We start from the raw sequence: 13,279 nt of genomic DNA, 5'->3' as shown, positions 1-13,279 counted from the left end.
CCACCATGGTGGTTAAAAGTATGCCTGGTTGATCATTAGGACAGTTGGAAACCTTGGTGATGCATTTAGAGGGCCAATTGTACTGCTTTTATTTTTTGTTATGGTTCGGCTACGATTTATTTTTCCGAGTCCTCATGGCTAGCCGTCTCCGACAACCCTATGGGCGTATCGTGGGATGGAGAACGGGTCTCATACCCAGGGTATATGCATAATATGGTTGTGAGTAGCATGTAACCTAGGACCTTGTAATGATTGCTTAGGTGAAATAGATTTAAAAAGAACCTCATGCATATAGTACCATTTTGAATTGTAATTGCTTGTGTGAGTCTTTCTTTCCATTTACTGAGCTAGTGAACTCACCGTTCGTGCACACATCTTTTTAGATTATTTTACAGGTTACTCCATAGAGGAACCCTCGCCAGGTTCCATTGATGAACCACCAGTGGGGAGATTGGTGGGCCCCTGATGGATTTGACTACGGAGACGGATGCCCGTGCGAGAACTGTGTTACGGGGCAACAGTAGCAGATTCTATTTGTAGTTCTCTTTTGATTCTTTTGGTATACTTTCCCTTTTGTGTTCTTGATAATTAAATTTTTATTTCTTAAGTAAATATCATGCCTATGGGCTCATATGTAAATATACTATGCATAACAATTTGGGTATCAAGAGTCTATAGGGATATACAAGTATTTATATACGATAAGACTTCCATTGTATTATAATATTATATTCCATGTTACCTGTGGCTTGCTGTGTTGTGGTTACTGGTATCAGATGATCCTGGTGGTTTTGGATTACCCAGAGGGAACCCAATCACCGGTCCGATTCTATGTGAACGGGACGTGACAACGGTGGTATTAGAGTGCGATGCTCTAATCACACACAACTTGCAAGATTAAATCCCATAGAGTCTATAATAGGCCAAGGGGTTGGGGAAACATAAAAAAAATTGCATAAAAGCTGAATTTACATAAAAATTTAAAATTTTGCCATGATGTATTCATAATATAAACGTACCAAAAAAAGTTTCCATACAAAAGAGAGATTACATAATAAGAAAGAGAAAAGAAGAATTAGAACAAAAGAAAAGAAAATAGTTTTCCAAACCAATAATCACATATAGGAGTCATTCCAAACAAGCTGTACCCCTACCCAATCATCATCTAGATCAATAACCTCTCCCTCCCAAGACTTGGAGTTGACATGCAGGTGGCGATCATAGTAGTCAAAGTGGTGGTTCAGCAAGTCCACCTCCTCCTGAAGGTGTTTTAGGCTTGCCGATACGTCCTTGGAGGTTGAGTATCCTACATCACCTAGGTCATCTATCTCTATGGACATACTTGCCTGAGCCTCCTAAAGAGTTTTCTCTCGGGTCACGCTCACCTCCTATCTCTTCAGAATCTTCTCTTGACCTTCCTAGAGTGCATTCAGCCTATCCAACATACCCTGAAAGTCAACGGCCCCACCCGGAGATGGTGGAGCTACATTGATGCAGACCTCATCCTCCTCCTTTGCCTTGGGGACATAGTCCTCATCTTTCTCCTCATCCTCCTCCTCCTGGGTTGCATTCCCCACTACGGGCTCCATTAAATCAAATAGTTCCATCTTACGCAAAATACCCCGGGAGAATCTATCAGATGGGGACTTTCACACCTCACCCTCAAGGTCCACATGGAATTACTAGAATACCTTGGTAAGGGACTGGGCGTATGGGTAGTTGTCGTCAGATGGGTGAGCCGTATGTTACTTTATGGTTTTCATAATCACATATGGAAGGCATAGGTGGGAGGCATTCCCCAGAGCCATGTAAATGCAGTAAGCCATGTATGCCGACATAAAGTTTACTTGATTACGATGAACGATGCGGGGCAGCAGGTTAAACTGAACGAGACCGCTGAAAACTCAAACCGCTGGGATGAAGGCAGTCTCAGACTCAGGGCAGACCGCACAACCACAAATGGTCTCATAGACATGTCTTTGGAGGGTTTCACTCATGTGGGGGCCTCGGGCCTTACGCCTAGGTGGGTAGTAGTACTAAGTACCCTCCAAGGAAATGCCTAAGATCCCTGCCAACAGATCAATGGGGAGTCTGATATCTCGACCCTTCACCTGGCTGGTGATGGTATATGCTCTATTGTCATACAAAACCTCCAGGTTACAGTAAAACATCCTGACGAGGTCTGGGTAGCAGAGAGAGTCAATAGAAAGTATGGCCTCCCAGCCCAGTGCAGTGTCGAGCGTCTGAACTCGAGTGAAGTCCCCTACCACGACAGTCTTCTCTATGAGGACTAGCCTCTTGGAGAATGTAGACCATGAGAGGGCAGGCTCAGGGCTCTTGAATAGACCCTCATCATAATCCTCTCGATCCATAGGATCACTCCTCCTGGCCTGAGCTCGAGGAGTGGAAGAACCTGCGGCTACACCTCTCCTCTTTCAGCTAGGGGCAGTCCCATTCCTAGAGGAAGATGCAACTTCTTTGCCTCTACGTGAAGACATTATGCAAAATCCATAAGAAAAAAAAATGAGGAATTGATAAGATTCCTAGAGGAATTTGTAAAGCAAGGGATAAAAGGAAAAAAAAAAAAAAGCAAGGCAATAAGGTCACAAGGAGGAAATTAATGGGAATAAAACTCTTATTATGTACATGGTATGGGCAATGCATATTGAATAACATGTAAAAAGAGAAAAGCCCTATAGTACAATGCCATTGTCATAATGTGATTACATATAAATGGTAAGTGACAAAATCATGTATTGACAAGTGAACATCATAGATTCATGATACCTGGATGCATTATACGAATAAAAGATAAGAAATGAAGGCAATTATTTAAGGCATAAAGCCATGCAAATGTCAAATTGGCATCAATCTGAGACATTTGATAGATTTTTCCAAAGGAAGAAAAAGTGGAAATTTCATGGAGAAGAGCATAAACCAAGGATATTCAAAGCATTGAGGAAATTTTGGCATAATATATGAAGGAAGAATCAATTTCATACAAGTATACATGTCTTAACATTAATGAGGATAAAACAAGAGAAACCCCCAAATTTCTCAAGAGCCCTAACCTAGAAATGGACGAAATTCATGTAAAGGTGAGAAAAGTGATGCATATGTGCAATGTGACACTCCTACTATTATTATGCAACCAAATGTGAATTAATAGACTCATTATATCATGCATTGTGGAAGAAAGAAGAGAGAAAATGGGAAAAACCTTAAAATAGTGAAAATTTTGGAAAAATAGGATTGAACAATCCATGGAAATGACAAAGTGATGGTTAGAGAGGAAAAAAAAAATCATGGAGTTAACAACATACCCACATACTACATTCATTTTAGTGGGAAGGGATAAAAAAAAAAATGAATTTTAGAGGTTATTGAACAAGAACATTCGAAATCTCATAGTCCAAGAGAGAAAATGAAAAGAGAATCACTTAGTTGAGTTGAAGATGGTGTTGGAGAGCTTTGAATCCAAATGTAGATGTGAGTAGTGCTTGTGAAGGGCTCATAGTTCTTCTCTTGTTACCTTGAGCGATTTGGAGAAGAGAGGGAAAAGAGAGAAATGAGAGTGTTTTGAAATGAGAGCTTTTCTGCCTCATAACAATGTTGCACGTGCGACCGACTGGTCACCATTGGCAGGTCCTGAACCCAGCCCATCTGCCGGTGTGGGTTTTTGGGCCAAAATGCCCCAAATTTTTGGGATTTGTTCCTCAAAGCCCTATGGACCCCAGTTGTGCATGAGATATAAGCTATTGAATGATAAATTGTGTGCATACTTGTGTGGGATTGGTTATGCCTTTATATAAGAGATGACGCTGTGGATGCGTGCTATGATAATGAATGCACTATGATTACATGACTAGAAACATAATGTACATTTGATTGTGCTTACATGAAATAAATGTGGCACTTAATTCATACTTAACTTGATGCACATTCAGGTACAAAGCATCATGGAACACACTAGATCTGGTAGTAGTGCACGAGGAGCCCTGTCAGACGACCATTTAATCCTCGAGGACCTCAACCCTGGGTGAGTCCTATATAAGAAAAATAGTTGAGGACTCACCTATGCATGAAATCCCGGATCTTCCTCCCATTATCACTCCCAATGATGTTGCGGCTCTTATTCAACAGTCGCAACAGGCATTTTAGCAGTAGTTACTTCAGCAGTAGCAGACCTTTATGAATGCTATGCACCAGCAGTTGAACCCCATGCAAATGGGTCAACACCCCCCGTGGGGTACCTTTCCCACAAGATCCTCCTACTGTGCCAGGTGCCAGAGTTCAATCGGGGGGTGCATCTCCTTAAGCACCATCTATAGATACACAAGGGTGTGCACCACCTGTAGTACCACCATAGGACCAACCAGAGGGTACACCACCTATGGCTACTCCATGGTTCCCTCCTTATGAAACATCTCCATATATGCTGCCACCTCCATATCAGTATTATTCGGCTTATCCCCCACGCTACCCACCGGTAGCCACTACTGCAAAGGTGGTGGAATCATTTAAGAAGCACTTGCCACCTATCTTCACCAAGGTGGGGAGTGATCCTTTAGAGCCAAGAGATGAAAAGGATATTTGAGGTGGTAGAATGTACAAAACCTCAAAATCTCATATGTGTTGGGTTACAATTGAAGAATGAGGTTGATTCATGGTGGAAGGCCTCCAAGCCTATTTTAGTGACAATTCACCCGAAGCCGACATGGGAACAATTCAAGGAATTATTCTTGTCAAATTATTACCCCAACAGCTTCAGAGACAGGAAGGAAGCAGAGTTCTCAACCTTGACTCAGGGAAGTAAGTCCGTCCTTGAGTACCAGCAACAATTTGAGGACTTATTCTATTTTTCTCCTCCACACATGAAAATAGCGGAGAAAAAGGTAAAGAAACTTTTTAAGGGGCTAAAAGTGTCTATTGGTATAATTTTGGGGGCTATGGATTTGACTGACTATGCTTAAATTGTACAAAAGGCCAAGACTATAGAAGACAAGCAAAAGGGAGAGTCTTCCACCACACCTGGACATTGGAAGAGGTCCAACCCTTAAGCGGTCTCGGGCAACCCGAATAAGAGTTTATGTGGGCCATATAATTATGGTCCATCATATCAGCATCCTTAAAGATCATCGGGTTATATGTCCCGATCGGTCAATAGATTGGCTACTACCTCTTTTTGCCTGAACACTAGCAAAGTGCCTACGGTCCCGCGGCCAACTCGTCCTTCCACCGCACCAGGTCAAACACAAAGAGCACCAGTACCAGTGCAAGCCTCCCAAAACAGGTGCTATGTTTGGCAATCACTTGGGTATTTTGTAAAGGATTGCCTGTATAAGCCGGCTGTTGTACATAGTCAGCCTCCTATTTATAGGCCCGCATTGACTCAAGGTTACCCACCTCAAGGGAGAATGTACGCATTGTCACCTAAAGAGGTTGAAGCAAGTCTCGATGTTGTAGTAGGTATCCTATCTATCTCGGGTATACCAACTTATGTGTTATTTGATTCTGGAGCATCACATTCTTTTATATCTAAAAGATTTGCTAGAAAGATTGACATGACACCCAGGACTCTAGAGAGTAAGTTGATTGTTAGCACACCTATAGGTAAGGTAGCACAATTAAATGAAGTGTATGGACCATGTCCCATTGAAATAGGCAGAAAGAAGTTGGATGCCAACTTATCAAATTTAGCACGCAGAATTTTGATGTCATATTAGGCATGGATTGATTATTCGCTCACCACGCAAACGTGATGTGCATCGAGAAACAAATTAAAGTGGTGAGTGATGAAGGTGAAGAGCTGGTGTATCAATCTAATAAAACAAAATGACCCAGAGAAGTTCTCATCTCTGCCTTACAGGCGGTAAAATTATTGGAAGACAGATGTTAGGGTTACCTAGCTTCAGTACAATATGTGGAAGCAAAGGTCACACCATTAGAAGAGTTAAATATAGTTAGGGAGTTTTCTGATGTCTTCCCAGATGATCTAACCTGGCTCCCGCCTGACAGGGAGTTAGAGTTTGCTATTGATTTAGTTCTCGAGGCGGCCCCAGTGTCTAAAGCTCCGTACAAAATGGCACCACCAGAATTAAAGGAGTTACGGACTCAGTTGCAAGATTTGCGGGAGAAGGGATTTGTACGTGCGAGTGTTTCTCCTTGGGGTGCTCCAGTTTTGTTTGTCAAGAATAAGGATGGGAGTTTGCATATGTGGATCGATTACCAGGAATTGGACAAATTGACCATCAAGAATCGATATCCGTTGCCACGCATAGATGACCTCTTTGATCAAGTGCAAGGTGCCAAAGTGTTCTCAAAGATTGATCTCAAATCGGACTACTATCAGCTTAAGATAAAAGGCAATGATATACCCAAGACAACCTTTAGGACCCAGTATGGTCATTATGAATTCCTAGTGCTATCCTTTGGGCTGACCAATGCACCGATAGCTTTCATGGATCTGATGAACTGAGTATTTTATGATGTCCTCTACAAATGGATCATTGTTTTCATTGATGACATTTTGATATACTTGAAGACCGAAGATGAGCATGCATTACACTTGAGGATGGTGCTCCAAAGGTTGAGAGAACAACAATTATATGCAAAATTCAGCAAGTGTGAATTTTGGTTGAAGCAAATTGGATTCCTAGGGCACATAATGTTTGAGAACCGAATCGAAGTTGACTTAGGAAAAATAAAAGCAGTAGTAGAGTGGGAAGCACCTATGAATGCTACAGAGATTAGGAGTTTCTTGGGATTAGCAGGCTACTACCGGCGGTTCATCGAGAATTTTTCTCGAATCGTCGCTCCAATGACTAATTTGACCAGAAAGGGTATGAAGTTTGAATGGTCTAAGGAGTGCAAAGACAATTTTCAAGATTTGAAAAGCCGATTGGTGTCAGCCCTAGTGTTAACAATTTCAGAAGGCATAGGTGGTATGACAGTCTACATTGATGCTTTCAGAATTGGGCTAGGTTGTGTTCTTATGCAACATGGCAAGGTAGTGATGTATGCATCTAGAAAATTGAAGGATTATGAGAAGACTTACCCCACTCATGATTTAGAGCTGGTGACAGTTATCTTTGCCTTGAAGATTTGGCACCATTATTTGTATGGGGAGAAGTGCGAGATATTCATTGATCACAAAAGTCTCAAGTATTTCTTCACCTAAAGAGATCTAAACATGAGACAGAGGAGATGGTTGGAGCTCATGAAAGATTATGATTGTGACATCTAGTACCATCTAGGTAAGGCCAATGTGGTGGCGGATGCATTAAGCCGGAAAGCTCTGACTGTGTCACTTGCTTATTTGGCCACCAATCCACAACTTAAGCAAGAGGCCATGTTGATGGATGAAGTCATTTTAAATGAAGGAGCGACCTTAGAACTTGAGCAGAAGCCAGATAGTATTAAGCAATAGACCTTATCTCTGGAAGCCTTGTAAGTGCAGCCATCTATCAACCATAAGGTGATTATGAAACAACCCTTGGATTTTGAGTTGCAGGAAATCAATCAAAATCCAAGAGCAAAGGATGGACGATCCCGATTTCACAATAGCCAGTGATGGGGCACTATTGTTTTGGGACAGGTTGTGTGTACCCAATGACATGAGGATACAAGACAAGATAGTGAAGGAAGCACATAGTTCTGAGTACACGCTTCACCCTGGAAGCACCAAGATGTACAAAGATCTTAAACAAAGTAATTGGTGGCTAGGGATGAAGATTACAGTAGCCCTATATGTGGCACAGTGTCTCATGTGTTAGAAGGTCAAGGTAGAGTGGCATCGACCATATAGCACTCTTCAGCCACTCCCAGTACTGGAGTGTAAGTGGGACATGATTACTACGGGTTTTATCACCGGACTACCCCGTACACCCAAGGGAATGGATACAATCTAGGTGATAGTTGATAGGCTTACTAAAACTTCCCATTTCATTCCAATCAAGACTACCTACTCCATGGATAAGCTAGCACAAATTTACATGGAAAATGTAGTTCGCTTGCATGGAGTGCCGGTAAGTATTGTGTCGGATAGAGACCCAAGGTTCATATCTAAATTCTGGAAGAGCCTCCAGCATACCGTGGGAACACAGGTGAACCTAAGTATTGCCTTCCATTAATAGACTGACGAACAATCTGAATGGACGATACAAATACTGGAAGATATGCTCAGGGCCATTGCAATGGAAATGAGTGGCAGTTGGGAGGAAAACATACCTCTCATGGAGTTTTCTTATATAATATCTATCAGGCCATGACTGGAATGGCTCCACATGAGACATTGTATGGCAGAAGGTGCAGAACTCCTTTATATTGGGATGATGTGGGAAAAAGATGAATGCTTGGGCCGAAAATGATACAGATGACGTGTGATGAGGTTGATGTCATCCGTGAGAAGACCAAGGCAGCCCAATCTCGTCAAAACAGTTTTGCGGAAAATTACAAAAAAGACATAGAATTCCAAGAGGGGGAGAAGGTATTCCTCAAAATCTCTCCTACAAAGGGTCTACGCAGGTTCCACAGGAAGGGCAAGTTGAGTCCAAGATATATTGGCCCATTTGAGATCTTGAAATGGGTTGACTCAGTAGCATATATGTTGGCCCTTCCGCTTTCATTCACCAATGTTCACAACGTATTCCACGTTTTGATGTTGAAGTAGTATGTCCATGATCCATTGCATATGCTACTTGTGAAACCAGAGTACTTAGAGGCTGACATGACCTATGAAGAATAGCCTGCTGAAATCCTGGAATGGAAGATAAAGACCCTTCACAACTGATCCATTGATTTTGTAAAGGTGTGATGGGCTAACCATTCACTTGAGGAAGCATCCTTGGAGAAATAAGATGAAATCTAGGCTAAATATCCCCATCTTTTCGGACTACCAGGTAACTTCAATTTCTAGGATGAAATTTTTTAAGAGGAGGGGTAGATGTAGAGCCCTGCTTTTTAAACCCGGCTTACTAACTGGTTGGTTTGGTCTGGTCTTGTACGGTCTGAACCGGAAAGGGTTGACGTAGGTGCCCTACGATGCATGACAGCAAGGGTGACGTCAAACGCTGGGTGATCGGATAAGATTGAGCTAGTACCCGATGTGATGCGCATGCCTAAGTCGTGCCCTTGCACGTATTATAAAGCCATGTATGAATAGGAAAGGTTTAAGATCCTATTGGATGATGAGAATTTGATCCACAACATGTGGCGAGAGTGAGATACAAGTCAAGATCCCCTTTCCCACCAAAATACAGCATGATTGGCCTTGTTTTGGCCAACTAGTGGGTGGTCACTAGTAGGTGTGAGACCCACTAGTGTGAACCACCTGTAAGGGAAACGTGGGTCCCAACAAGCCCAACTGGGTGAGCACATGTATTTCGGATTCCTCGTCATGATGAGGTCTCGCATTCCTGATAATGTCGGCTATTTTGGCCGGTATCACGATTTAATGCATTTTGATCTATAAAGGGGCAAAACCAAACAAGTCTTTTTAACTAAGGTATAAATAGCATTTATGTCTCCCTCTCTCTCCCATTTATGATTTCAGCAAGTTTGGTGAGAGAAGTGAAGAAGAGGGAGAAAAGAAGAAGAAGAAGAGAAGGAAGAGGGAAGAAGGTTCCCCCTTGGTTTCTAGAGCCGCATTTTACCTTTTCGTCGCCAGAATAGTGTCCGGTGCCTTGAGATCTATATTTTGATGTAAGCAATGTCATAAACCCTTGGAATGTGATGAAACCCTTTTGTGTGTGGTCAAATCAAAGAGATAATGGAACCCTTGTGTGATTTCTTTGAAGGTTTGAGGAAGGGAAACAAAGATTTGGAGTTATTGAGGTGACATTTTGAGTTGGAAAGTGGATCTTAAGTTTTGGGGTTTCTTAAGCCAAGGTATGATTTCATTCCCCAAAACCTTGATATGAACTTAGATCCAAGGAATACTCAAGTAGATGAAGCCTAAAATGTGTGAGAAATGAAGTTGGAACAACCGCCTTGGGTTCCTAAGAGGAGGAATGAAGAAGGGAAGAAGGACAACAAAGCCCGCAGAACACTGGTGGGTAGCACCAGTGGGTACTAGACCCATCGGTATGACCTATTAGTCTCCTCTGGGCCTACCGACCGGCGTAGACACCCAATTTTGTCATCCTCCTCTGGCTATGATGAGTTATGGATCTTGGGTGTGACTTCCGGCTTTTGATCGACAGATATGCTAATGAAAACATTCCTATCTGAAACCCTAGAATCCCCGTGCGGAAGAGAGGAAGGTACTAACAACTATGCAGATAAATAGTGCTTGGAAACATGATTTCGACAATATATGATAAACCAAAATTGGGCCGACGGATCTCTGGCAATCATCTCCGAAAAAGCACGCCTTGCCACACATATGCCGGACACATGGACAGTCCCGCTGGAAACCTGGAAAAACCCCCCACCTAGCCCAAACACCCCAAAAATTCATCCCCTACCTACCCAGATAACCCCGAAACACTCCTGGGGTCTGAAACCCTAGAAATCCCCGCGCGGGAGGGAAGGGGTCTAATTTTGGCTTTTTATATCGAAGGAATCCAGTTAAGATGACTGTACAAATGAATAGTGCTCAAAAATACAATTCTGACGATATATGATACGCCAAAATCGGACTGACGGATCTCCCATAATCATCATCGAAAAAACCCATAATTGCATTCGTGCTGCGCGCTCTGGGCGCTATGGCCAACAGGCCAGCTCGCGGGCGTGCTCGCTGCCCACGGGCTGCATTACATGCATGCAGCCATGCCATGCACGCAGCCATGCACACAGCCATGCACATATGCACACAGCCATGCACACAGCAATGCACACAGAATCAATCTTCAATGAAACAATATCTGTGTCAACAGATTTAAGGAAACTTTCTCTAGCAGCAATGGATGAATCTGCAACATAAAGCTTTGTTCTAAAACGCTCCTGAGAAGTAGGTGAAGTAGGCATACTTTCAGGAACTTACTTTACATCATTTCCATGTACAGTAGATATTTCACACTTGGAAGCACCAGGTTCATCAATGACATCTCCATGGTCCACATTTTGTCGCTTCAGAAGATAACAACTTGATATAACACCCTGACCTGAAGATTCAACCAAGTAGCATGCCATTGTTTGACCAACATAGCATGAATCTGGAGAAAAAATGCAAGAAGTAACTTCATCCCTTGTTCCAATCTGAGTCTCGTTCCCCACATCAGGAGAATGTTTAGTTGCGATTTTATTGGAACTTAATCCAACTGAACAGGCTGAGGTATACTGAAGACACCCTGATTCAGCAATTCTTCTGCCAACTCTGTTAGGGCTGCAATTCACATGCCTATAATTCTCATTTGCAGTGCAGGAGTCCTCCACACACAAATCTTTTGTCGAGAATGGACTTGTCAGTTGTAAGTTCTCATTAATTGAAATCGACAGCATATTTCTGTGTTCATTGCCCTCACCTTCATAACTGATAGCTCCGGTTACCAGACACCTCTTACTGATGTAACCATTCTCATTTCCAAAAAAAGTGTTCCTGAAAATATGGCGTTCATCATTTGAACCTTCGAAGCCATCATCATGTAAACCCTCAATTTCTTTGTTGAATAACATCGTCGTGCAATCTCACATCTCAATTCCAGCTAAATTGTTTTCATCATTTTCTTGAAAAAGAGAGAGAGAGAGAGATGAAGTGTTGTCAAATGATTCAACAAGGGAGAATGAAAACCTATGTTCGCAAATCAACAGGAAAAGGCCCAATAAGCCTTGTTACGTGAAAACTCCCGGTTCATTCCATCCCGCAATCACAACTAAATCTGCAACCGGAAAAATAAAAGAAAAGGAAAGGGAGGTCAGAAAGAGGGGGAAGAAGTGAAAAGCTTTCAGAACACACATTCCTCTGCATATTTCGGTTCTCAGAACTAGGAAGTACAGGGCAAATAATCTAGAAACCCTGCCAAACTATAGCATTGGAATCACAATCCGCTCCCCTTCCCCCACCCACATTAAAAAAAAAAAGAATAATATTGGGCTTCCCTTCCACTAAAACCCAGTTTCACACAGCTATAACAATATTCACATTCAAATTCCTCGTTGAAAAAGCCAAAAAACTAAAGGAAAATTAGAGATGATTCCGGACTTCCACCAAAAAAAAAAAAAACCTGATACCCCAATTTCATACTTCCGCATTGATAAATTGAGTCTGTTCTGGAGTTGTCCTCAAAGAAAGAGATTATTCTTACAGAAACAATAGTCAAGCTCCATTTGAAGCCACAAATGCTATCTTAAAAACCCCACGTTAAGCAAAACCGAACCACTCGACGCGATCAAAAAACATACATCAAAGCCAAAAAAAAAACATCATCTAAAACTGCAAGTACATTGAGGAATTAGAGAGAAAAGCAAAGCACACTCACCTCTTGAATCCCAATCTCAGTCCCAAAGCGATAGAACCACAGAAATTGTGGGTAGGACAAGGGTTTTTCTTCAGTTATGTAGGTAGTTTCGTTCCTAAGAGCAAAAAGGACAGATGTAGAAGAACCCATCAAGCAAATAAGAATCCCTCCTTCGTCTTCATCGCCCCCCTTAAAAGGAAAGACAACCAACTTGTAAATTCTATAGATTGGAAGGGCCAACGGCCTTCCCTCTTTCTACCTCCCTCCCACTCACGCTTTCCATGCACGTTTGTACGGAAAAAAAATCGTCTGCAATTCTGATCTCGTACAATTCCGTGCAATACCACCTTCAGGGGGTGACACGTGTATTGATACCAATACAATGGTCCAATCTTATTTAAATGCTTCTTCACTGATTTAATGTTTCATTAGTTGTACCAGATCTAGACCATTGTATTGGTATCAATACACGTGTCACCACCTGAAGGTGGTATTGCACGGAATTGTACGAGATCAGAATTGCAGACAATTTCAACCCCGTTTGTACCCGTCTCTTTATTTTTCTCTCTCTAAAGGGTCAAGGCCATTTTTTTAAGGTGGGTTTTTAGCTCACCCTGTAAATGACGGGTAGGTTTAAGCTTTAACATCGATGAGTGACGCTTCTCTTATACCCTCTCTTTCTTTTTCTCTCATGTCTCTCATGTAACTGTAAATGAGAAGCGAATAATTTTGTGTATTTGACGAGGCGTAGGTGCCACTCGTCCTTCTGTCTTCGTATGGTTTTGCTTTTTTATTTTTTTGGGTTTTTTGCAGGAGAGGAGAGGATGGAATGTTGGTGTATGATGTCTTGTATTCCGTCACAGTTTAATCCAGGGAGT

The 13,279-nt window shown here is 42.2% G+C and overlaps 1 protein-coding gene across 1 annotated transcript; it reads right to left on the bottom strand.

Moving 5' to 3' along the window:
- Nucleotides 1–10,913: 10,913 nt before the first annotated feature.
- On the bottom strand, nt 10,914–12,591 carry LOC122069871 (increased DNA methylation 1-like). Its single transcript, XM_042633954.1, has 2 exons — nt 12,423–12,591; nt 10,914–11,822 (listed from the first exon to the last, which is right to left on the bottom strand). Exon 2 carries the CDS (start codon nt 11,617–11,619, stop codon nt 10,984–10,986), a length of 636 nt encoding a protein of 211 aa, XP_042489888.1. The 5' UTR covers nt 11,620–11,822; nt 12,423–12,591; the 3' UTR covers nt 10,914–10,983.
- Between the last annotated feature and the right edge of the window lie 688 nt (nt 12,592–13,279).

Source organism: Macadamia integrifolia, unplaced genomic scaffold (genome assembly GCF_013358625.1).
Source record: "Macadamia integrifolia cultivar HAES 741 unplaced genomic scaffold, SCU_Mint_v3 scaffold746, whole genome shotgun sequence".
NCBI classification, from domain to species: Eukaryota; Viridiplantae; Streptophyta; class Magnoliopsida; order Proteales; family Proteaceae; genus Macadamia; species Macadamia integrifolia.
Note: the sequence above shows the minus strand (reverse complement) of the source record. Positions and strands in the feature narration are given on the sequence as shown.

What these genes read in the sequence shown, in the direction of transcription:
- LOC122069871 (XM_042633954.1), bottom strand. Translation starts at nt 11,619, where the DNA reads ATGTTATTCAACAAAGAAATTGAGGGTTTACATGATGATGGCTTCGAA.